Here is a 27,679-nt window from a genome sequence, read left to right on the forward strand (position 1 = left end):
GTGCTATTTATTTCATGCAACATTTTCTATTTTTTGTCTAATTGCTATAGGCCTACAGTGCCTACAGTATATATATATATATATATATATATATATATATATATATATATATATATATATATATATATATATATATATATATATATATATATAACAACAATTTAAATGCAGAACTGTATGTATTTCTGGTTAATGTTAATATAAATCGCAAATCTTATTTTAGACTGTATATAATTATTTTCGACTGTATATCTAGATTATGGAGAAAATCACCCTGTTATACCCCTTAAATTATGCTCTTTTGTTCAGAGGGAAATATAATAAATCACCTTCATAGTTAAGCCATTCTGAAATATTCAGCTGGTAAGATATTTTTTGCATTAATTAATAAATAATACCCTGCTTCATCCTTTCGGACAGACTGTGTCTTATTTTAGTCCCACAGAAATATAGAGGGAGAAATATATTCACAGATGCTCTCCTACATGCAAGGATTGAGTTAGTAACCAATGATAGAATTTACAGCCATTTTACTGTAAATTAAGGGTAGTTGGATACTTTGGTTGACATACTGAGAATATTTTAAACAGCATTTTTAAATGAACTCATATTAAGTTCAAGAGTTCAAGAGTAAATAATACAATTATTAACACATATATAAATTGAAACCAAAAAACTTTGTTAACAAAAAGACTATGCCTTTACACAAATGATTCCATTTAAGACACAACTTTCACTCAAAATTTATAATAAATTTCACAGAATTATAAAGAAAAGGCAAGTTGACACTGAAAAGACTTTTCTTACAAACATAGGCTAATCCAATACTTTTTAGACAAATCCTATTATTATTATTAACAATATGAAAAATAAGCCTGAATAAGCCTTGAATTTGCAAGTCTAGCAAAGTCAACTTTAAAACTGTATTAATCATCTTATTTTATACATTTTTGTTTTAAATATTTATTTGGCACCTGATAAAGATGCTCTTAAATCATAATGGGTAGCATAGAGAGCATAAATTAATATTAAAATCTATCCTTAATACTAGGACTTAAGTTGCCTTTTTTTAGGCATCATAGGTCCCTATATGAAAACAGACTAGCTATCTGTTTAAAACTTGCCATCAGTCCTGGATGGATTAGAAAAATCTTCATATATATATATATATATATATATATATATATATATATATATATATATATATATATATATATATATATATATATATATATATATATACTTAATATATTTAATATATATGTAATTTACTGTGAACTTCTTGGGAAAAATGAAGTTAAAGGGTAAAATACTGCGATAATGTATTGCATATCATAGCATGCATGTAAGCAAATCTCTGTAAAACCTTAAGCCCAAATGAATTGGAGTTTTTCCATTCTAAACGCTTAGGCATGATTTCTAATGTACAGATCAATAGGCTTCATCGATATACACTCATGCTGAGGTCAGCCAGCTAATGAACGTCGCCAGTGAGAGTGTGTCAGTGTGAGTGGACTATATCTGGATCTGAGTGTTTGAAAGCAAAGGCAGACAGAGAGAGGTATCTTCTCCCCTTCTTTGTCCCTCCTCCACCACAGTAGACTGCTCCTCCTCGCGCCGCAGTCGGTCTCTCCTCGCATCCCGCCGCAAACAGGATGACTCACAACAACCTTCACTTCACCCTCACCTTCATTTAACCCAGCCAGTGTGTATCCACACACACTGCGCCCCATTTCTGCATCCATTCCCCGCTGAAACGGCAGCAGCATGATGCCCGACACGGCGGCCGCTGCTGCATCATCGACAAACAGCAGCAGCGACAGCGAGAGCTCGCGCCACAGACACCGAGCGCAGGGAGACGCAGAGCGGCCAGAGCAACAGCAGCACAGCGCTGCCCCTCAGCCCACATCAGCGGGCGTTTTGGGTGAGTCAAATACGCACGGGACAGGTGCATGTGACGCGGGCATTAGAGACAGACGGCATATCCTTCGAGAAGCATGAACAATGCGGCGCTTTGTTATGCTGTCTGCCGTGTGTCCATTATGCATGCATGAAACTCTTCCCACTGATGTATTTGTGGCCTATAGAAGGTCATGCGGCAGCATCACTTCAAATGTCTACGTAATATGGGCCGTGCGCTACTATTTTGCACTCGATTAGTCCTTTTTCACTGGCCTTTGGGCAGGTTCAAGATGTCTGAGGCGATATTATTGCTGAAATCATCTCATGTTTTGGGGTTTGTTCATTCTTGGATGGCCTTCCATTTGTGGCTTGTTGCGAAGCGTTATACAACGATTAACCTGGTCCTCGAATCTGATTGGATAAAACGCTGTTCCAAGAGTGATAATATTTAGTCCAACAGCATTGAGATGTTTATGGACAATTTTTGTTTCAATCGGACTGCATGCATTCCGATTTATGAATTTGTGTGTAGTTTACTTGAAAACTATGAAAATGTCACATGCTTCAAATCTGATTTTTTTTTTTTTTTTTACATGTGCACTGCACAAATATAGAATTCCTCACTGTTTGCACTTAATAACCACTCTCCTACACTTTTAAACAGAAAAATCACATTTATCCATTACAATCGGCTGTGCTGTCATACGCAATTTCAATGTCATTGCACATGCACAGTCATTTCAGTGTTCGGTTTTCAATCCGATTAAGTGTTTACATGCACTCTCAATCGCATTAGAAAAGGAATAAACCACCCATTTCAATCCGGTCTAAATTTAGTTACTGTAGGATCAAGCTCAATCAGATCGTGTTTACATGAAGGCTTTTCAATCTGATTTAGCCGTCAGTCCGATTACAAATGGATTATTTGGTTGCATGTAAACATAGCCACTCTGACATTTTATTTATATATTTTTTGAAAGTAAAAGCATTAGTGTTTTCCAAGGGCACAATTCTCGGGTCCACACAAAACGACTAATAAAACGCTGTATTGTGCATGCAAGGCCAGTAGTGGGCGTTGTCATTTTGTACAACGCTAAAAGTGGAAGTAAGCAGTTTTCTGTATTATGTGCGAGACTTTCCTGCATTTTGTAAGAAAATAAAGAGAAGAATACCAGTAAACAGTATTTTCTGTCTAAATTCTGTCTTTGAACTTCCGTATTTACGGTAGCTCTATAGCACCACTGTTGAAGAGTAATTGGCTTGTGAAGGGGATTTGCTTAGTATAGAGTTAACTAAGATATTGTGAGCATTGTAGTTTGGTTCAGAAATTTGTACGATCTTCACACTGTGGAAATACAAATGAAGAATAGAACGCAAAGAGCGCAGCGTTGAAAAGGGGCGGGGCTACAAAAGGTCTATAGACCGAACATTCAATACAACTAAAACTTCTACTTTGAAACCAGTTTTCAGAAGTTTGCATTTTCAGGCCCCCAAGACACTATTGCCATAGTTTTTGTTTTTATTTGATAAGGGCATTGTGTAAAAAAACAATGCTATAACATTAATTGACAACTATGAAGTCTCAGTTATTTAGTTGATTATTTTAACAACTCCTCCTTTTCAGTTTTACTAATAAATAATCATCGTAAAGGCCCTGATATACATCAAGTGAAATGATGACTGAATTGGCGTGACGTCATTTCAAACTAAAATCCACCTCCATAAGGATACTGCTTTTAAACAACAATTTATAAACCTTTAAAGCAGACAAACTCTAAGATTGTTAATCGATTGTACAGTTGATGTCAAAAGTTTACATACACCTTGCAGAATGTTAATTAATTTACCAAAATAAGAGGGATCATTAAAATGCATTATTGTTTATTTAGTATTAATCTGAATAAGATATGTAGCCAAATAATATATGAATATATAAAAATGACCCTGTTCAAAATTTTACATGCATTTGATTTTGATTGCATATAGTATATCAGGGCCTTTATTTCTGACATGAATCTTTCAAACAGTCGATTCAAACATTTTCTCTGGAGATGAATAACAGGTACATATCAGTTTTTTTTAAGTGCATGCTACTTTACTCTTATGTGAATGGAATCATAATAAAGTTAAAGGCTAGTAAGGTTGTTTAATGCTAACCTCTTGTTTATTGAACTTTTGTATTAAATCAATATAAGACCATCTTGCTAAAGATGTCTGGTTCCCTTGGTATGAAGAGAATAGTTTGGTTTGTGATGATTTGTATGTTGGATTTCTTCCTTTTGCTATCTCCTTGGCTGTCTTTCAGGGTAATGCAGTGGGTTTAGACACCAGTAGTGGAGCAGATATAGCTCAATAACCATTAGCACTCACATGATGTCATTGCTTCACTCGTTATTTCATGAGCTAAATGAAGGGCCAAGCAATTTGATGATGGATGGCAGGTTCAGAAACAAGTTCTGGTATCAAAAATCGTGTTTCTTAGAGATCTGCTGTAGTAAACCGGTGCAGATATCACACCTGAGCACTGTGGTAAAACGTTAGATGGATGTTAAAGCACTGACATAGTTTTAGTTGGAGCCTGGAGGCAGTGACTATGAAGAGGTCATGCGTTGTGAAGTTACAAAACCATGTTACATTGGGATTTATGAGTCTGAAGAACACACTCTCGGGAAAATAAAGTACAAAAGCTACAGCTAAAGGGTGGATTAATTAACCTTAAAGCTATCAGTACCTAAATATTATACATTTACACCTTTTAAAAAGTGCTGCTGCAACAGTGACAGCTTTTGTACCTTTTTGATTTTCTGAGAGTGTGGCAAAACACGTTCGAGTTATTGTTTTTACACTTGCTTGTATCCTGTATTATGCATATGGCAAACCGAAGCCGGTATGTTTTGAGATGATGAAAAGTTTACAGCTGTCTTTAACAGCTAATGATCTCCTGTTTCAGCTCCAGTGTTTCCAAATGCTTACATTTCAAGTCGACTCTCAAGAAGACTCACTCAGGATGAAGTTTCGCTCCTTAAACATCTCATAATAGCATCTGTTGTTATTGCTAGGTTCCTCACATTCATAAACAAATACAGTATTCTCCAGAATATGTATAAAACAGAGCATGAAAGGCTGAATTTCCTGCTTTTTTCTATTTTTAATAAAAGCTGTTCTATTCATCAAAGAGTCCTGAATAATAGTAATAGGCAGCAAATCAGAATGATTTCTGAAGGATCATGTAACACTGAAGAGCTATTAGAACCACATCCATTCTGAATGGATATAAAATAGCACAAATGTGTTTAATATCTGTTAAATTAATCAGCTTGTTGTGCCCTATAAAATGGCAAAGCGTGTATTCAGTCATTCATAACTTATGCTTTCCTTCCCAGCGCCCCATTTATATCTGCTTCACGGGTATTGGTGTATGCAAACAGTACATATATTTCTCATTTGCAAATCAAATATTTGTTTTTTAGTACACTTTATCAACATTTATTTGAATAAATCACAGTGTGACTCCAAACCTGCCCATGCATTTAATTCTTCACTGGCTTTGTTCATATTCTTTAGTAATTACCAGAGTTTTTGGCCCATCAGTAGCAGTATGATATATTGCTATTTTGCAGTGCTTTCCTTTTCAGCACCTTTTTATTTAGAAATAAACTTCTGGAGCACTTTACAGTATCTATCCTGATGGTAAATCATTGCTCTGTTGAAAAGTATCTTAAATTAAAGAGGATTTGCCCTTTGCTTGAGTACTTTCTATGCTGTAGCATCCATTAAGGCATTCACTGATTTAATTTCTGGAGATGTGTTGCATTATGACAGTATGGCATCATTCATGCGTTCGGCTTTACACGCTGGGTATAAATAAAGCTTAGAGAGTTCTGGGAAAGCAAGCCAGCGAGCGCTGTCTGATGATTGGCCAGATTGCGTGTGTCTACTAGTGACATGTGTTAAGAGTTTGATGATGATGCTTTACTTCAGACAATGTAGTAAAGCCATCTGTTCTGACTTAAATAAATAACACTTCGCTTAAAGTTACTGTAAATTCAGACAGCTGTGGTTTGCTAGAAACTCATGTTGTTTCAGGATTTATTAATATATTTTATAAAATATATTAACATCGGTTATTTGTATTTTATACAGTAACAATTAAATCTCTTTGTGGATAGTTCACCCAAAACTACAATTATTTTCCTCACCCTCATGTTATCCTCCAAAGTGTTCTAATTTTCTTCTGTTGACCATCAAATAAGATATTTAGAGTTTCTTTAGAGTCCGTAGACTTCCATTAAATGGACAAAAGACAGATACATTTTCAATTCAAGAAAGAAAGTCGCACAGGTTTCAAAGCTCATGACTGTGAGTCAATAATGACTGAATTTTCACTATTGGTTGAACTATTCCTTGCTAAACAGAAGCTACATTATAACTCATAAAAACGATGACAAATGAATATAGCAATAACAAACTAAATACTATCTGGGTAACACAAATAATACAACAATGCAAAAAAATGAACACCCTGATGCACAAACTATTTATGAAATCAAAAACAGTTGTGATGCATCATGCAAGGAATTTAGGAACATCACAGTAAAATTATTTGATTAAATGATAGTAATAGTTTTGTTTATTCTTCACATAAAGGCTCTTATTGCAGATATCAAGTGCATATATTTCTGCTTTGGTGATATTTGGTAATATTTTCTCACAATCTGATTATTTTTTTAAGTGCTGGATAGTGACCTGAGATTGTGTTTGATTTGTAGACTGTGCCCCACTTTGTGAAGGTCATGCATCAGTGAGCAGCTGAACATTTACAGAGCGGCCACTGCCAAAAACACTACGCAACAGACCTCAGCTCCTTCACTTGGGCTTTAATGCATTCCAGTCTGAACTCTAAGATATAACAAAAATGTTCCAACCAATAGGAAAGAAATTCTGTGAGATGTGCCTCATAAAAAATATACTTTCCTGCATGGCATTGGTCAAACAAAAGAAAATGCAACGATGCAGTGGCAAGCAGGACAATGAAGCATGGAAGAAACGAAGATAAAATATGCATTTGCTCAAATGTAACAAAGAAAAACATAAAAAGAACTCCAATTCGTATCTCAGTTATTAAAGGAAAGCATCTCAAGGAATAACAGCAATAACATTTTCTTCCGAGAAAAAAAATCACGGTTTTGAAAGAGAATCATGCTATTATCATAGTTTTTAAGGTACGAAAGTGAATATGTAATCATTGAATAAACAGAGACAGAGAGAGAGATTCAAACTATTTTTTAATTTTAATCTTCTGCATTTATTTGAGACAAACTAGTAATTTGATAAATATTATTATAACTAATATTTTAATATATTTTAAAATGTAATTAATTCCTGTGGTGCAAAAGCTGTATTTCCAGCATCATCTTCAGAAATCATACTAATGTGATGATTTTGCTGCTCAAGAAACACTTCTGATTATCAGCAATGTTGAAAACAGATTTATTTTTTTATAAATATACATTTTAGAAAGGTTTTAAAAATTAAAAATAGGTACTCCTAGATATATATATATATATATCCATCCATCTTCGCTTCCATCTTTATGTTTCTTATTTATTACAACTATTTTAGCCGTGCTCTGGGGTTTCTGAGGTTATTGTTCATATTCAGACTCTGTCAGGACTCCAGCGCTGGAGCGCTCGGTTATGTCTCCTCTTCTCATGTTTCAAGGGGAATGACAGTGACATTTAAACTTGGCTTCATGAGCGAGGGGAGAGGGGTCTGTTTGTTCAGAGTAACATCGTAAAGTGACTGACGTTTGTTTTCTTCTCTTTTTCTCAGATAAGCTGTTTGGGAAGCGTCTGCTGCAGGCCGGGAGACACATCATGTCCCATAAATCCTGGATGAAGACGGTGCCCACAGAGAACTGTGATGTCCTTATGACGTTTCCAGGTCTTTCTTTCTATAGTTCTTAGAAAACACTGAATAAATACCTTTATTATGCCTTATAATAATACTAGTTGAATGTGATAATCTTTCAGTGCTGTGATGTATATTAATATAATATACCACCACTGTACTTTTGACATGTTTCATAAATATGTGAGAAAAACAAATGCATGATTTATTATTATTCGTCTGTTTGTCAAAACAAATGGCTTCGGGGTTTGAGCATGTTTTATGCAGATTATTTCATTTACACTCATTTAGGATACTCCAAATTCATTAACATTTGACTTGATAAGATTGAGATAAAAATCACATGCTGTGAATTAGAAGTCCTCTTGTATGTGTAAATGCAAATAATCCACACAATTATAAGCAAATGAGTGAAATACATTAATAACAATTATGATTTGTATGTGAAAACATCCGATTTCATGCAAAATTACACGTACAGTGACCAGATCCAATGTCTTTCTTTCATATTGAATACTTTTACCACTGTATAAAGAGAAAAAATTAGAAGTTTTTAGTATCCATACCTGACTTTATCCTTAAAAATGAATTTTTTTTTTACCCGCGTTTTTAATAAAACAGTTTTTATTTTAAAAATTTTGATCAGAGTTATTATGGTTAACTAAAACTAAGACCATAAACAAACAAACAAACAAACAAACAAAAAGTTGAAATAAAATAAATGTTAACCTGAAATAAAATTAAATTAAAAACATTTATTTTGTTTCAGCTAGTTAACAGGGCAGCATTTCTCCTTCTCATTAAGCTTAACTTTATTATTTAATAAAAACTTAAACTGATATAAAAATGAACAAACTATATAGACATATAAAAAAAAATGACTATACCTTAACTAAAATGAACATAAAAGCCGAAAATATAAAAAAATCGAATCTAATTAAAAACATTTACGAAAAATATAATTGTATATCAATGATACCAGGATTGTGCTTCAATTTATTTCAAGTCTATTTTGAGTTCTGAATTTATAATTAATAAAGAAAACAGGATGTACAGCTGTGATTTAAAATATAACAATGTAGATTTGAAATGTATTTTTGATTGCATTTCCATTATTTGTGAATGGGTATTTCATGCAAACAGACTCATTGTACCTACAGTAACAGCTGGAGAAACAAACAGAATATTTTGGTTTGTTATGGATGTCGTTTTTTGCTGTGTATCTCAATAAGGTAGAGGTGATGAGGTGTTTGTTTTTGTCTCTGTACAGACACCACAGATGACCACACGCTGCTCTGGCTTCTGAACCACATACGGCTCGGCATCCCAGAACTCATCATCCAGATCCGACACCACAAACACACCAGGATGTACGCCTTCTTCGTCACAGCCACATACGAAAAGTGAGAGGGAGCTGTTATCGTTCCTATGGATTAATCTCTTGTTTATGAACGATTTCTTCAGGTGATGTTGATCTGATTACCATGTATGTCATGAAATAAGGCATAAGGGACAAGAAAATACTAGTTTATGTTTATTATTATGTTCCAATGTGAGCGTCTAAAGAAGAAGTTCAAGAACTTCAAAACAAAACACACTACCGCTAAAAATACTGGGGTTGGTGAGAATGTTTAAATGTTTTAGAGGATGCATTTATTTGATCAAAAATACAGTCAAAACAGTAAGATTGTTAAATGTTATTATAATTTAAAGTAGCCATTTTCTGTTTGAAATAAATTGTAAAATGTCATTTATTTCAGTGATTTAAAGCTGTATTTTCAGCATCATTACTCCAGTCTTCAGTGTCACATGATCTTCAGAAATCATTCTAATATTCTGATTAAAATATGTTGAAATCAGTTGCTGCTTAATATTATTATGTAGTGATACATTTAGTTTTTCAGGATTCTTTGATGAATAAAAATGTGTATTTGAAATAAAAATAATTTGTGACAATGTCACTTTTTGATCAGTTTATTCAGGGTTATTACATAAACCAGACAAAATGAAATAAATGTTAACTGTATGAAATCTATAAAAAAATAAATTAAAAAAAACTTTTTATTTCAGCTAGTTAAGGCAACATTTCTCATTTTTGTTTTTGTTAACATGGTGTATTAAAACAACTCCAAATTAACTGAAACAAAAATAAATAAAAACTATACAGACATTAAAAAAAAAGAATTAAAATGAAAAAGCACACAACTTTAACTAAAAGTAAAAAATGAACTCAAAATATTAACAACTTTTACGACAACAATAATACTAAATGAACACTGAATTAAATGTATGTAAAAGTACCGATTTTACACTCTCTGAAAAAAATGTACAAAAGCTGTCACTGAGGCTTTACCTTTTCAAAAGGTACACTTTTGTACCATTAAGGAACCAATAATGACTCTTTAGATGCCTTTTGAAGAGGTACTGCCCAAGAGACCGCGTTTGTACCTTTTTTTCTGAGAGTGTACTGACCACAAACTTGCTTGTTCTGGAACAAGTCTAGCTTGAGTCTGACATTGATGCTGATGTATTTTCTCTTGTGTGGCTAGTCTTTTACGAGGGGCTGAAGAGATGGGACTGCAGAAAGCTGTGAAGCCGGAGTTTGGTGGCGGTGCTCGCAGTTTCTCCTGTGAGGAAGATTACATCTACGAGAACATTGAGAGTGAACTCTGTTTCTTCACCTCACAGGTCCTTCACAATATTGAGCATAAAGGTTTTGATGCAGCATTAAGTTGGTTTTTCGCTTGTTATCAAGACTGCTGGTGACATCTCATTAAAACAGAAAAAGACTATTAGAATTTGGAGTTGCATACAGTAAAAAAAGTGGTAACCTAAAAAGGTAACATGCAAAAAAAAAAAAAAAATAAATAAATAAAAAAAAATAAAAAAAAAATATATATATATATATATATATATATATATATATATATATATATATATATATATATATATAAATTATATAATATCAATGAACAAGCATAAATACAGAACAACAACATTTGGTTAAACCAAGTAGAAACTAATGTTGAACTGCAAGTTACCACTTTTTACAGTGTACTTACAAAACCACATTGATATGTACGTTACTTACAAAGTTCACATGTTCCCTAAGGAATATTTTGGGTTAAATACAACCAAAAGAACAGCATTTGAGACAATGACTACAGCAGTAAATATTTTTACAACGTGCTGTTAGCAATGTATATATAAAACTTCTTTCAACCAGTTTTGTTGTTATTAACTAAAACTTAAACTATTTAAACATTTTTGGACTGAAAAAAATTTGAAATAAACTAATATGAATATATAGAATAATATGAAGAACTAAAATTAAAATGACTAAAAGTTAAATGAAGACTAAATTGAAACCTAAAAAACAAATAAAAATAAAAGAAGCATATAACAAAATGACTAGAACATAAAAAAAACACTAACTCAAAATGTCAATAAATAGAATAATAACTAATAATTAATAGAATGCAATAACTAATAATATATAAATAAATCATTAGTTAAATTGAAAAGTAGTACTGACACAAAATGATCATTTAGATGACGTCACACATTCAATTCTATTCATTTTTTATTATAAAATACAAGTGTCGAATTTTAATATCTTGCCCCTATAAACTTCTGTTGTAAGCATATTTGTTTTTCAACATCACAGACATCATCAATACTTTCAGGGTTATATTTAATCCATCATATTTCTTTAAAGAGTCAAGTCCTTACACTGAGACAGTTGGGTTGTGCATTTTTGTGAACGTTATTATAGATTAAAGCCTAATGCTTTCCGTATGACAGGAACGACAAAGCATAATCAAATACTGGCTGGACAATCTCAGAGCTAAACACGGGGAGGCCCTTCACAACATCCACTTCCTGGAAGGGCAGCCAATCAGTGAGTTCTTCTCTTTAGACTTCCTGAGTGCCCTGAGAAGTGTACACTAGTGGCCTGTGTGTATGTATAAGTCACTCAGTATCTTGATGGTCTGTACCTGAAAGTAACTGGACTGGATTTATATGTTACTGGTGACAGATGTAGTAAACGTTTCTAGAAGGAAAAGTTTTACTGAAGTTGTGGATACCTGTTCATGTTGTGTGTGTGTTAGTGAGCCTGAACTGTGTGTGTATGTTCCAGTTCCTGAGCTGAAGGCACGAGGTGTGATCCAGCAAGTCTTCCCGCTTCATGAGCAGAGGATTCTGGGACAGCTGACGAAGTCGTGGGTGCAGGCCGTGTGTGAAAAACAGCCTCTCGGTTAGTAGTTAGTCAAGTGAAAAGTCAACGCTCAAATATACTTTTTTTTTGTTTGTTATTATTTTAGAACTAAAAATAATGTTGCTAACAACCCTGTTGAAATAAACACAGCATAAGCCTGAATGCTGGTCTTTTTGCCAATTTTATCCAAGCTTAACTAAACAATAATTTAACCTGGGTTAATTTAAGAATGTTTTTAAAGCACATTTAAGTTTTATTTAAAAAACAAAACAATATGGTACTGTTGCATTAATGAAAAAATGAGAAAAAAAAACTTTGAATATATAATTTTTACATATAATTTGTAATAAAAATAAAAATATATAAAAATATATATAAAGTAAAAAAAAACATTTCTAAGAAATTATTTGATACTTTTTTTACATGTAAAAAAGTATCAAATCAGTTCTTAGAAATTTCATTTCAAGATTTTTGATTTTTCAAAATGATTTTTCAAAATTTTCAAGATTTTGGCTCTTAATTTTTTACACCACAATTTTTTAAAAACAAAAATATGATGCTAGGATTGGTAATGAATATTTTGATTCATCTGCTGAAAATCAGATAAAAAATAAAATAAAATAAATAAATAAAATATATATAATTTAGATTTTAAAATGTATTGATTTCCGTCATTTGTACTAACAAAAATAGTAACTGTATCTATAAACTATGCTATACATTGTGCAAAAAAGGGTTAAAATATAAAATTCACATTCTAAACGACTAATAACAGCTTACCATTTTTAAAGTATTTCAAATTACTAAATTAAAAATGATAGTAAACAAAAACAATAACACATTAACTGCTACTAGGTAGGTACATACACTTTCATCTGGACAAAGTAATCACATTTATTCTCCAGTGAAGTCCTTTTACTGTTTCTTTTGTCATAAAAATACAATTTCTTGTTAATTTTAAACCTATATTTAATGTCGAATAATTTAGCAAAATCTATATTTTTTATCAAAATTACTGCACTCTTAATCTATAAAATCTATATGTGATTAATCACTAAACAAAAGTGCTGCTGGATATTTTCTTATTGATTTTATTGATTAGTTGCTGCTGCCCTACTTAGATACTTGAATGATTTGTCATTGAGTGTTTGTCTTTCTTGTCTTATTAGATGATATTTGTGATTATTTTGGCGTGAAGATTGCCATGTACTTTGCCTGGCTGGGTTTCTACACCACTTCCATGTTGTATCCAGCCGTTATTGGCTTTGTATTGTGGATGCTCACAGAATCCGATCAGGTACTTGACCACTCAAACACCAGAAAAGTAACTGATCTGTAGAACAATAGAAGTACAATCTACTATGGTTCATGTGATTGATACTTGTGTCGCTGTGCTCTCAGACCAGCAGGGATATCTGTTGTGTGGTGTTTGCTCTCTTTAATGTGGTGTGGGCCACATTGTTCCTGGAGCGCTGGAAACGAAGAGGAGCAGAGCTGGCCTATAAGTGGGGTACACTGGACACCCCAGCTGAGTCACTGGAGGAGCCCAGACCTCAGTTTAGGGTAATGACTCGGTTCAAATTTTAATGCTGTCAATCACACGATGCTCCGATTATTTAAAGGGGTCATATGACGTTATTTTGTCTCTTTGGTGAAATGCAATGTGTTTATGCGGTTTAAGGTTCAAAAAATACATTGTTTTCCATAAACTGTACATTGTTGTTTTTTTCTTCTATGCCCCGCCTTCTAAAAGATGTTGTTTTTAACAAAACTCATCGGCCCGAAAAGCGAGGTGTGCTCTGATTGTGCTCTGATTGGCCAGCTATCCAGTGCGTTGTGATTGGGCGAATACCTCAAGCGTGTGATGGAAATGTTATGCCCTTTAATATACTGTGATGCTGTCTCCTGTCACAACGAGACAAAACCAATAAAACCCATTATAAACAAGGCATTTGTTGCATCCAGTGGGGACATAATTACTGATTATAATGACTTCTACTGTTTTTTTACGTGTTGCATTAGTATCGCGCTGTGGAAACATAAAACCATGTCTGCTTTTGTGATCGTAGAAATGATAAACAACAAGCTCTACTCTACACTGCTCAAAAGTTGCCTCTGAATCATCAGTGCAAATTTTTTTAAATATGAAAACATACTTACAGACTGTGAGTCAGAAAGATGGCATTGTGGGTTGAGGAAATACTCCTCCGTAAAATGCATTGCACACACATCTGAATATTTGGGTTGAACTGTTCTGGAACAGTGTTGTAAATACAACTTAACCATTGATTTCTAGTTGTGTCCTCTTTTAGAAGGCTCTTTTCACAACGATACACACAGCCAGACTACATACTACAGCCAGAATAAAAGTTATGACTTCTTTCTTTGTGTGAACATTTGGGAGGTGTTATGCAAATCTTCCCACATCATGATGTAGACATGTGGGGGTGTGTTTAAACAAAGCGTTTTAGGACGGCATGGACGAGTCTTAACTTTTATATAGAATATCTCTTTTAGTCTTTGCAGCTTCAGGGATCTTATCTATTCACGAACAGCTTGTAACACTCCAAAGAGAAAGGAAATCTAGATATTGACCCCTTTAATCTTATAAATAGCATATTAACTGCACATCAATTTTAGCTGTGAAATAACACCCAAGAGATCATTTAAAGTCATTATTGTGTTCAATGAAAAACACACAGAAAAGCAATTACAAAGTCTGAAAACTAAAAATGTATATAATTTTTTTTATTATTATTAAAAAAAAATAATAATACTCTAAATATGAAACTAAACCCACCAGAAGCTGGAGACAGGTTACTGTCTTAAAGGGGGGGTGAAATGCTCGTTTTCACTCAACATCCTGTTAATCTTGAGTACCTATAGAGTAGTACTGCATCCTTCATAACTCCAAAAAGTCTTTAGTTTTATTATATTCATAAGAGAAAGATAGTCTGTACCGATTTTTCCCGGAAAAACACGACCGGCTGGAGGCGTGCATGTGGGCGGAGCTAAAGAATCACGAGCGCCGTAGAGAGCGTTTGGAAGCTTGTGGACAAAACCACCCAAAACAAACCATGGCTAACAGTCAGATTCAGTGTATATTTATGATCCAGAATCAGATCCAGAGGCTAAAAATTTAACAAGAGCAGCATCAGCAACAACGTCTCTGTGTGGTATGTACTGAAACTGTATATATTTGCTTAGCGGTTTTGGAAAATGACTAAGTTCCACTTTGTCGTCTTTTTTTTTTTTTAAGCTGTACATGTGGAAAGTGCAGTTTGATGACAACATCGCATGTTGTTTACTTGATGTGCTTACGCGCCGATAGCTAAGTTAACAACACAGAGATATTTGAAGCAGTTTTACTCACCGCCTGCGGTTCCAACACACGATCGTGACCCTTTTTCGTTGGGACTGCATTATCCTTAAGAAATAAACGTTGTGCAAATCCGTCGTCAAACTGGGCCTTGTTTGTAAAACAAGCATCTTCGAAATGCATGGAACAAACAAAAACACTTGCACAGCTCCGTTGATGCTCTGTAAAAATAAACTCCATCCACTGGTCCCTTAATGCTGTTTCTCTTTTGGTAATCTGTGCAGGGTTGTCTTGCCCTGGCAACCAAAAACACACTCCTTTTGTGACTTTTCGCGACGCTCTCGCTCTGATCAGTGAAATGTCTGTGCTCAGCCTCGCTATACGGGAGCCGGCAGACGTGCCCTAGGACCCATATAAGGAAATTCCGCTCCATCTAACGTCACACAGAGCCATACTCGAAAAAAACTTTCCGAAACTTGTGACAAACCGGAAGGAGTATTTTTGGAACAGAAATACTCCTTCAAACTTAATTTTTGAAACTTTGTCCATGTTTAGCATGGGAATCCAACTCTTTAACAGTGTAAAAAACTCAGTATGCATGAAATAGCATTTCACCCCCCCCCCCCTTTAATGAGTGAGTTATTCAGAAACAAAGCAAGTGGCTCGTTACTTCTGAAATAGAATGTTTCCCTGCTATATAAAGTAGAATGTGAAAACCGAATGTAACGTGAGTAGTATGTTCGAATTCGTAGTATTATAAAACACACGTTCACAAGAGACTGGCGTTCCAGTGGATGAAACAAACAGATGGGCAAGATGGGGTGCGTTACATGCATGAATCATTTTAATGCATTACTTTTCTCCCAAATGAATTGCACCAAATGAATGTGTTAAATCAGTGGTCATGGGAATGCATCTGAAAGCAGGTGTTTTAAATGAATTCCTCTCTCTCTTGCTCTTCTGGTCAGGGTGTGAAGCGGTGCAGTCCAGTGACGGGCTGTGAGGAGTTTTATTACCCACCGTGGAGGAGGAGGGTGTTCAGATGGCTGGTCAGCTTTCCTGTCTGTATATTATGCCTCTGCTTTGTATTTCTGGCCATGCTCGTCTGCTTTGAGCTTCAGGTGAGCTACACACTCTCTCACACACAAGTAAAGGCAAGAAGGTGGTTAAAAAACAATTAAAGGGATACCATGTTAATAAATAAAAAAGGGAATTGTGACTTTTTATCTTGCATTTGTGACGCAATTATGAGAAGAAATGTAATAGTTTTGAGATATACACTTACAATTGTGATATATAAAGTTTATAGCTAACGTTTATTTGATAACAGAAAAAACAAATAAAGATAATTGCAAGCTTACTGTATAGTTCAGACTTTTCTTCCCACTATTCCCACTTTTTTCTTCCAGTTGAGAGTTTATATAATTCAAAATTGTGAGATTTTAACTCAGAATGGCAAGAAAAAAATTCTGAATTGTAAAATATATATATATATTTTTTTTAACCTTTTTGGCAGAAATGGGCTTCCATACATTTTACCGTAATATATGATAAAAATAAAAGTAATTTAATATAGATTTACATATTACCAGTTCTTATAATGTGAATTGTAATGAAGTGATGTTTGGCAGGAATTTGTGATGGGGATTAAGGAGCTTCCACGTGTAGCAAGGTTTATCCCTAAAATCATGTTGGCCATCACTGTGACGGCGTGTGACGAGGTGTACAGAAAGATTGCCTGCTGGCTAAATGACATGGGTGAGTCACAGGACATATGGGAGTTTATATCTGGTCATTTATCATTTGAAGTGTTCATGAACACTGTATGCAACAAAACAGAATTTTTATGGGGGAGAGTTATGCAACTCAGGAAATTTTGGTTTAAAGTTTGTCAGAAGTAGAAAGTAACAAAGTCTGGATTTTGGGAATACAGCCCTCCAGAAGCCAAACACAGAAGTGAGAATGAGTAAGAAGATAAACACTGGCTGTGAGGTGAATAATAATATTTGAATCTGCTGTTTCTCATAGAAAATTACAGACTCCAGAGTGCCTATGAGAAAAATCTCATCATCAAAATGGTTCTTGTAAGTAATTGAAGTAATGAACCCTTTCATACCACTGTATTGGTTTTTTTTTCTAAAATGTTCTCTTTGTTTCTCAGTTTCAGTTTGTAAATTCTTATCTCAGCCTTTTCTATATTGGATTCTACCTCAAAGACATGGAGCGTCTGAAAGAGGTGAGGGTCTCAGACTGGACCTGCTTTACATTTCTTACTAAAACCACACCACAGAAACATGAATCATCAAAGCGCCATGCATTATATTTAAATCTGTAGTTTTTTTTCTATCAGTCAAGGAATATTTGAATAAAATGCATTAAATGTAATTTGGATATTTAACAGGGGTGAAACGAATCTTGGTAAAAAAAAAAAAAAAAAAAAAAAAAAATTAAATCAGACTCATTATTCGTTCTGTATACTGTGTATATATATATATATATATATATATATATATAAAAATGCACACACATACTGTATATTATGTAAATATTTCCATATATATATATATATATATATTTATATTCATAGAATTGATATTATATATAAATAAAAAAAATATTAAATATATACATGCATGTATATATTTATATATATAAAATAAATGCACTTCTGTACCACAAACAGTTTGTTTTACCAGCAAGCAAGTCGTGGTTAAATTTAAAAGACTTTACTGTATATATTGGGGGGTCAAAACATTTTTTACAGAGTGAAGATGTGTTCCTTTCTTTCTTATTTTGCCTAAATATCATATTTTTTCATTTAGTACTGCCCTTCAAAAGCTGCAGAACATTCTTACGTTTTCCACAAGACAAAAATCTGTTAAATTTACCCTGATCTTCAAATACAAAATGTTTTCACCCCCCAGCTCTTAATGCATGGTTTTTCCTTCTGGAGCATCGGTGAATGTTTGAACCTTCTGTAATAGTTGCATATGAGTCCCTCAACTGTCCTCAGTTTGAAAAGATGGATCTCCAAATCATACAGTCAATGTTGGAAAGGGTTCAAATACAAAAAAATGCTAGAAAACCAAAAAATTTGCAGGGATTTTTCTGAAGAACAGCAGGCAGTTGAACTGTTCAGGACCAAGAAGGGACTCATGAACAACTATCACTAAACAAAAAGAAAAACACAGCTGTGTATCATTCAGGCAACAACACAGTATTAAGAATCAATGTACAAGGTAATTTTTATATATTCGACTATTATTTTTCTTGTGGACTGTGTGTAAACATCTTTTATTTGAAATATCTTATTCAGGTCAGTACTAAATAAACAATAACATGCATCCCTCTTATTTTGGTTAAACATTTTGCATATTCTGAAAAACTTTTAACTTCAACTTTTAATGTATTTGTAGTACACCTAGCATTAAGTAAATGTATTTCAAATACATTTAAGTATTTCTGTATTTCTGAAGAATTTTTTTTTAACATGGCAGTCAGAATGCACGTTAACCGAAGCATGCACAATTGGGATATTCATATCAATGTGCAACTGTTGCTGCAGATGCTGGCCATACTGCTGATCATCCGGCAGTTTGTGCAGAATATGAAGGAGGTCCTACAGCCCTACCTGGCCGAGCGGCACCGATTGGGTGAGCTGACGCTGAGAGCCGTTTGGGAGCTGCTGGTGTCTGCACTGCTCAAGTACGGGCGTCTCGCAGCAGGACGAGCGCAGGTCTCACCCAGCGACCCCACTGTGCTCGGATCAGGCCTGTGTGGGCCACAGATGGGGGACGAGGGTGCTCAAGAGAGACGAGAGCGCAAGTGTCTAAACGGCGGCTGTGGGGTCCCGGATGAGGATGTGGAGGCGGAGCCTGGCGAGAGGCCGAGCGAAGAAGAGAACGAATCAGAGAGCCTCATCGATTGTGGCCTGAAGCTACGGAAAGTCAGCTTCATTGAGAAGGTAGAGCGCAAGTCTGCCAGCTGCGTCAGCCCCGTGGACGACAGCTTCCTGGAGGAGGGAAGCCCCACCATGGTGGAGAGGGGCATGGATCCCTCCTCGGTTTTCGAGATGTGCGACGATGAGGATGAAAACGGGGCTCCGGAGATGAAGGAGCTGACAGCCGAGCCGCTGGAGAGCAGCACTTCAGTCAGGCTCAGGAAGAGGGGACGGAGCTTAGAGAGGGCTGACAGTAAGACCAAGAGAGATTCGTGGATGGATCCTCCTGAAGAGCAAGAAACCAACACGCTAACACAAGCCGAGATGGAGAGCTGCATGCAAACCTACCAGGTTGGAATACACCAAATATATACAGTGCAGACCAAAATGATTAGAACACGAATATTTCCTCCAGCTAAAAAATGGGGTAACACTTTATTTTAGTGTTAAATGTTAAATGTACTTAGTATTGTAATAGAAATACATTATGCATAATTACATGCAAGACAAATCCTATTTCACAAACCTATTTCATATACTATTTCACAATATTACTGTTACTATTAATGCTTTTACTTTACCTTGTTGAACATGAAAATAATGTAAAATATCATTTCTTTCACAATATTTAAAACAGAACACAATGGCTTCCAGTTGAAGTGCTCTATCGCAAATGTCTCTGTAATGTACTTGTTTTCTAGATTAAGGATGTTCTACTACCAGATCCTTCTGACTGACATACTTTCTCTGAACCTCTAAAACTAAATGTCCTTAAACTGCTTTCCAGGACACTTTTCAGGACTACCAGGAGATGTTTGTTCAGTTTGGATATGTGGTGCTCTTTTCATCTGCCTTCCCATTGGCCGCCATGTGTGCCCTCATTAACAATATCATTGAGATCCGGAGCGACGCGTTTAAACTGTGCACCAGCCTCCAGAGACCCTTCGGCCTGAGGGTTTGCAGCATCGGCCAGTGGCAGGTTAGACTACACGGAGTACTCCGAAAATCATGATAATATTCATCTGATGCTGTTCTAAGCGTGTCTTCATACAACGAGGTTGTGTAAAAGTCCTGTATCATTGCACAGACAGTGATGGAAGCCATGGGTCTGATTGCCATCGTAGTGAACTGCTATCTGATTGGTCAGTGTGGGCAGCTACAGAGACTGTTTCCCTGGCTTAGTCCTGAGATGGCCATCATCTCCATCGTCATCCTAGAGGTACTCAAGCACATACACATCAGTGCTATTTTACTACTGTAAAAAAAAAAGATCACTGAGATATTATTAATGTTAAAAAAAAAAATTTTGTTCTGTGTTTTTGCCACTTATAGTATTTATTTAAGACATTTGTTTTGTCAATTTATTTATTTTGGTGAACTGTCCCTTATGCATTAGTTAGCACTAGAACAAATAAACTGAATAAATATACAAATGAAGTTCTTAGCAATGCATATTCCTAATCATTAAGTTTTGATATATTTACAGTAGGAAATGTACAAAATATCTACAAGGAACATGATCTTTACTTAATATCCTAATGATTTTTGGCATAAAAGAAAAATCAATAATTTTGACCCATACAATGTTTTTTTGGCTATTGCTACAAATATACCCCAGCAATTTAAGACTGCTTTTTAGCTCCAGGGTCACATATACAAGTTCCTTCTGAACTGACCTCATCCACTTTGTTGTATTGTTAGGACTTGTTGTTTTCGGTTTCTTGTCTAACACATGAACTTGACTTTTACTGTGTCTCTTTCCTCTCATGAGCAGCACTTTGCAGTACTACTGAAGTATATCATTCATGTGGCAATACCAGACATCCCCAGCTGGGTCGGAGAGGAAATGGCCAAGCTGGAGTTTCAGCGCAAAGAGGCGTTTAAGGTAATACCCCATCCACCGCTGACCGAAACCATATTTAGGAAACTGAATATTATAAATGCTGGGGTATAGGCTGTTTTAACTTGAACCAGTCTGTACTCACCCTGCATAAAAACACAGTAAACACCTAAAAAATGCATAATAATATCCTGACAACTCTGAACTCTTAAGTATTAGAGATCTTTTCAAATCAGCCAATTATTGTTTTAATAAAATAAAATAAAAAACAGCATCTGAATTGGCCATAAAACATCCTGATGCATCACTAAATAAACTACAACATAAAAGTCCTCAAATTGGAAGTACAATCTGGGCAGTCTTCTTCTATCAAATCTTCTAGACGTAGATCTAGATCTAGATCAGGGATCTTGGCTTAAAAAGATTGGTGATCATCGCTGGTTTAAAAAAAAATAAAACTCTATATTCAAAATCGTTTTTCGTATCGTTTTCTTTAACAACAACAAAAAAATAGACCTCTACTAGTTTTCTCACTTGTGTTTATAGCCAGAATTTAACATGCCTTATCCCCACGGAAAATAAACAAAAACAAAAACTGTTAACCAAAATGAATAATCATTATAACATAATCAAAATCAACAGCAATGATTTTGCATAATTTTGCATAAAGAGAGAAAATTAACTCAAATGCCTTGTAAGATGCAGCTTCTGTTTCACCTCTGCAGTATAATGTTGATGTTTTGACATTTTGATTGGTAACAGTATATAGCGTTATTAATTAAAGTGACTGGTTAAGTGTATGCATTTAAAAAAAAAAAAACATATACATTTAATAAGGTGCATAATAGTGTATAATAGGCATAGACTTCATAGTTCAATCATACAGTATTGTATTTTAAATGTATCAGGGTTTTTTTCAAATGCTTAAATTTACCCAGTAACTTCAATCAATCATAAAACTATATTATAGACTATATTTTTAAAACTATATTTTTTGCACTTAATAAGGTAAATGTAAAAACGCCCTTAAAATTATTTTTTTTTAAATGCTCCTGGAAATAATTCCAGGGGGGAAATATTTCCCCTTACTGGAACATATAATTTCTGCATATAGACTGGTTAACTGTAAGCACTTTTTAAAAATCATTAGCATTCAGGCCTCAGCTGGATTCATTGCTGTTGTACATGTGTTTTCAGAAGCACGAGCGTCAGGCACAGCAGCATTTCCAGGAGCAGCAAAGGAGGAAGCGTGAGGAAGAGGAGCGCCAGCGGCAGGCGGAGTATCAAGCCCGGCGTGATCGAGACGATGGCCGCTCGGACTCTTCAGGTGGCGACCACCACCATGACAAGAGCCACAGTGGCAAATCCAGACCTGGGGGTGGGGGAGGCGCTTCTGGGGGGGAGAAACCCAAACGTCCCAGCTCGCTTCTTGGAAACAACAATGTCATGAAACTGAAGCAGATCATCCCTCTACAGAACAAGTTTTCTTCCGGCACAGCCCGTTCCCCACAGTCGCCTACGGGTAATGAACCAAAGTTACCAGGTTTCCTTAGTTTTAAGTTCCTAAAGTCTCCTGAGAACAAGAAGGAGGCGGCGACGGCTTCCGCTAGTGCGGCGCCAGCTCCTCCAGTCCAGGAGAGAGCGGAAAGGTCCCAATCACCCAACAAATCCTTCAATCCTGGGAAACTCTTTAACTTTGGGAAATCAGAGGGAGGGGCATGTGTAAATGGGGCACAACTTTCAAAACCAGGGGATGGTGGACAGGTGCAGGACAAGCCTCCAACAAAGTCCGACCTCAACGGGGTCCCAGATGAAATCCCATCCCCTTGTGGAGAGACTGGGGAGAATGCATCCTCATCCGATTCTGATCCATCAGGCCCTAAGATGTAACACGAAAACAAAAGTAAAAAAAAAAACAGTGTGAGAAAATGCTTAGTAACACTGAGGGCGGGAGAGTGGGAATGGTTTTTGAGGCTGTGCAAGACCAGGAAGCTGTTAAGTTAAAGTCATAATGGGGAATTCACTAAAAGCCCAGGTGTACTTAATTTTCCGTGTTCTGCTACATCTAGCGCACAATTGTGCGTGCAACTGTGCTCTGTAGACACTGAACATAGTGGTGTGTGCTCCACCTAGTGGACTTTTATTTGTGAGCGCTGAAATCACACATGCACTGTTGTATGTGCACAAGTACAAAAATTGTGCATGCAAGTAGGATGGCGTACATGGCAAATAACGAAAATTGTCATGTGGACTGTTGGCAAGCCAGAGCGGAACACAGATTAGGGAAGTTTACTTTTAGCTTTCGAATACATTGGGTTGACAGATGAGCATTGTGTATTTGCACGTGTTGCGTTCTTTGTTTTAGCACCCGTTTCAGGTAATGGTCACCATTAGAGGTCAACCGATAGTGGATTTTACCGATAACCGATAACACATTAATCGACCGATAGTTTTTAAAATGGATACCGCATGAAAACAAACAATACTACAAATAAAATAATGCTGAGATTTATAACAAAAAAATAGTAATGAATCATTAATATGTACTGTAATTTTTAAATTATATGTAAAACAATGATTTGGGTCAAATATAATGTAATGTAATTGGAAAACCCCCTTTATATTGATAATAAAAAAATCACTGAATTTGGATCGTTTCTGATTTGTTCATATGTTTCTGCCAGCTGCATGAACATATCAGTTTGATTTCTCACATCACTAGTTTTAAATATGCAACTTTGCTGGCTAACAAATGCATAAAAGTGACCAGCTGGACATGAGTAATGCAAATAGATGGTAACAGCTGTGACTTTAAACATTTGGGTCAAAGTTTGTCACATTGTTTTACCCCTTGAGGCACTATTAGCATCCTCTCAGCCTTGGTTGTTCTTTCTCTACTATTGTGGCATATAAACAAACCATTAATTGCTTTATAATGATATTAAACATATACTGTAGTTTGGTGTATACATAGTGTTTAGTTTTTCTGTTTTAAATCGTCATCTAAAGTGTCCCGCTCTGTGCAGCGTTCAGTCTCACATGTTAAAACAGAAAGCACATGGCTCGCCTCTAGAGGCAGCTCTCCTTCTGTATAATGACAGTGAATCTTTTCAGCCACTCCCGCAAACAGACCCAACTTGGAAAATCTATCGGCATGGATTTACGCCGATAACTGATAAATTCCACCTACTGACTATCGGTGCCGATTAATCTCCAAAAGCACTTCAGTTGGCCTCTCGTCGCCACAAATTTAATGCTGACTGTACTTGCGCCTTATTTCCAGACAATAGCTGACAGACAGCTAGCGGTAAAATGTTAACAGACTTTGCCAAATTGGCGCATTTTATAATGCGCTTCATTTGCATAGAAAGTAAGCTGACAACAACGATGACTTCGTAATTTAAGTACGCATGGCGTAGTGCAGTATCGGCGCATAATATACAACTTGGTTAAGTTGGATTGCAGCTGGTAAATGACGCATGTTTTCGTGCAGAAACGCTACATGCTACAGTGGTGCAACTCTTTAGTGAATTTGCCCCATAATGGTTAATGCTTTGCTATATTTCAGAAATAAAAAAAAAACCTTTGCAGAAAAGACCCCCCTCCACACATACGCACACTTATTCACACACACATTGCCTTTTCTGCAACCCAAAAAGGAATGCATGAGCTGCGTTTCTGATGGTTTTTAAAGTGCAGTGTTTAATTACTAGTCTGATAATTGTAACATATTTTATTGGGTTGCCGGTAGAAAAAACATGGAAGATCAGTTACCGCACATTTTATACCTGTCTCACAGTATGACCTCCAAAATACCATAACAACTATAATCTCACAGGCAGCAGCAGTTCCAACTATGGGTGATGAAAACTTTTGTATGTGTTTAAAACTTGGTTTAGTAGAGCAATAGCAAACAAGCAAAAATTACTGATGGTTTAGTACATCCATACTGAATAACAGACCCTGGATGCCAGTGTTCATGTTAATTAATAAGTCAGAATCAATAATGAAAACTGCAATTAAACAAATGCAAATGTACGGAGCCCTGCACATGACATGCAAGAAAAAGTAAATGAATTGTGTGCACGATTTACTAATTCGTTCCCTCAATGTACTAAAACGTGCAAACGATTGCTATTGCATTCCCTCGATTTAATATTGCATTCCCTCGATTTGCTAAATCGTGCGCACAATTTATAAATTGAGTGAACAAAATAGTAATCGTGTGCACGTTTTAGTACATTGAGGGAACGACTTAGTTAATCATGCACACGATTTAGCCTAATATTTTTTCCTGCATGTTGTGTGCGGGGTGTATGGGTGTATTGATGTTGATTATTTATTTGTCTGAAATTAATTTATCCATTTCACACTTTTTTGAAGTGCTGTCATGAAAATTGCTGCAATCTCCTGAATTTGAAGGTCATCTTCACTTTGCATTGCCACAAGGATCCTTATCATTACAGTTCTGTTTAGAACCTTCAAGCTGATATGCTACCAATAGTCCAGACTTTAACGCTTCTTAATTACATCACATCAGATTGGAAACTACCCTAAACTGTAAGCAAGATTTCATACACCTCCAATCAAATGTTTGGATGCACTGAAAAACCTTTTGGTTACTGCTTAAAAGACAAATTTTACGAAACTTTGAAAGAGCTTCAATATAGTTTAACATACTTGGTCGCAGAAATCAAACACATTATTATGTATATTAATTTTACATATAGAAATAAATTTGCATAATTCCATTTTGTATTATTTCATCATTTTGATGTCTTTCCTATTTTCTACAAATTTGGAAATGTGTTTCCAAACTGTTGGCTGTAGTGATTAGATAATAATGATTAGATAATTAAATATTAATGAACCCTCCTGAAAGCCAATGTAAGCAGCCTCATTACATATGAAATTAGTATTTTACTTGTTGCCAATTTTAGTTTATTCATGCCTACCTGTTTTTGTAATTTATTGTTATTTTTTATTGAAGAAAAAGTAGTATTTGTCTGCTCTTTACACATTATGTAAGTGTAGGTTTGGAAATGTGAAGGAATATGTAAATGTTTCTCAAACAAACCGTCTCTGTCTGTATAGAGGCAGTTTGAATGTGTGTTTTTCAAACAACTTCTTTGAATGACTAAGTTTGTCCTGAGCAACTAAGGGAGGGTTTTATCTTAACACAATGTGCTCAGATATTGCTGTCAATCAAAACTAATTACAGAAGTCACAATATCACACTCTTTAAAGGGATTCTATGAAGCAGTTGAATCTCTGTAAAGCTATTTATATTCCAGCGTGAGGTCATGAAGAAACAAGAGGTGCCTCAAGTCATGGAATATATAACATTTTGACTTTTAAGTTTATAGAAAACAAAACAAACTATGCATTCAGTTCTTTATTTGGTTGACAAGATTTGCTGAACAGATGTTGCAATAATATCTTTGGCCTGAATGGAAATTTTAAACTGTTTTATGTTCTAAATTTGTCTAATACACGTTTACCAAGCCGTTAATTATGGTTAAGAGATCAGTTTTCAATTCATTTCATTGAAAAATTCATCCATTGCTACAATAACCAGCAACAATATACTTCCTTTTGGCATGTTTCCACCAGAAATTAATTTAACGTCACAAAATTTTAAATTGCATTATTATATCCAATATCCAAAATCCAAAAATTTTATTTGATTATAAAATAATTTCCGTTTGGAGAAATGGCTGGATGCATTACATTTTCAGTGTTAAAAAGAGTAAACATGTTGGTCACTGCTTTTATATAATGAGTTATCTGTCACATAAAATAGATTTTGTCTTTTATTTTGTGTGATATTCCCTTGATGGAGTCTCTGACTGATGGCCTGTAAGAATGTCTGTGATTATAAATGGGCAGAAAAAGTCAAAAGCTGGTGAAGAATTGAAAGTGTTTGTTAGTAAGAGGCATTTTTTGGTTGGTTGGTTGCTTTATTTTTGAACTGAACTCTGCAATATGATAGATCATAGTCATTTCTGTATCATTCATCCATGTCATAGTCAGACCATCAGCTCTGGCCTAATAAATTCAAGTTTCTGTTATTGTTGTTTAATTGAATGATTTGAGTAGTTAAGCACTACAAGGCTGCATAGGCTTGTTGTCTAAGAACTGCTTTACATTGGGTCTAACTGTGAAATCTGAACTGATTGTGATGAGGAGCCACAGAATTTCTGAAGGCAACCTCACAAACCTATCATGAGCTCTTCCAATGTTCCACTGTAAAACTTTTCTTTATTAAAGAAACAATATTAGGGAGTGGGATTATTTATTTCTTTTATTTTGTCATATTTTTGTAAGAACTGAAATGGGGATAATAAACAGATTTAAATTTATTGTTTTTCTGAGTTGTCTTTCGGTTTCTCTTTCGGTTAGAAAGTAATTTATTCTAATATAGAACCTTAATATTATCAACACACTCATCATTCATGGCTATTTAACGTTTTGGCAAATTGGTGGTAAATTCATATGAATTTACTTTGAGAATAGGAATTAAGTTAACAAAAAATTTAATAAAAAATA

General features: G+C 35.1%; 1 protein-coding gene across 1 annotated transcript; it reads left to right on the plus strand.

Annotated features, from left to right (window-relative positions):
* The first annotated feature begins 1,499 nt into the window (after positions 1 to 1,499).
* Positions 1,500 to 27,492, plus strand: LOC127968304 (anoctamin-8-like). The gene is made up of 17 exons (XM_052569418.1): positions 1,500 to 1,924; positions 7,735 to 7,845; positions 9,083 to 9,215; positions 10,362 to 10,500; positions 11,617 to 11,713; positions 11,954 to 12,070; positions 13,201 to 13,328; positions 13,433 to 13,594; positions 16,319 to 16,471; positions 16,982 to 17,108; positions 17,379 to 17,434; positions 17,512 to 17,586; positions 18,916 to 19,641; positions 20,078 to 20,269; positions 20,378 to 20,509; positions 21,065 to 21,175; positions 22,328 to 27,492. Exons 1-17 carry the CDS (start codon positions 1,768 to 1,770, stop codon positions 23,018 to 23,020), a joined length of 3,309 nt encoding a protein of 1,102 aa, XP_052425378.1. The 5' UTR covers positions 1,500 to 1,767; the 3' UTR covers positions 23,021 to 27,492.
* The last annotated feature ends 187 nt before the right edge of the window (positions 27,493 to 27,679 follow it).

The sequence above is a fragment of the Carassius gibelio genome, chromosome B11 (genome assembly GCF_023724105.1).
Source record: "Carassius gibelio isolate Cgi1373 ecotype wild population from Czech Republic chromosome B11, carGib1.2-hapl.c, whole genome shotgun sequence".
In the NCBI taxonomy this organism is placed as follows: domain Eukaryota; kingdom Metazoa; phylum Chordata; class Actinopteri; order Cypriniformes; family Cyprinidae; genus Carassius; species Carassius gibelio.

Bases quoted from the DNA above. Each gene is read 5' to 3' on its own strand.
- LOC127968304 (XM_052569418.1), top strand. From the start codon at position 1,768: ATGATGCCCGACACGGCGGCCGCTGCTGCATCATCGACAAACAGCAGC. The intron at 1,925-7,734 runs GTGAGTCAAATA...TCTTTTTCTCAG, and splicing joins CACATCAGCGGGCGTTTTGG to ATAAGCTGTTTGGGAAGCGT. The intron at 11,714-11,953 runs GTGAGTTCTTCT...TGTATGTTCCAG, and splicing joins CCTGGAAGGGCAGCCAATCA to TTCCTGAGCTGAAGGCACGA.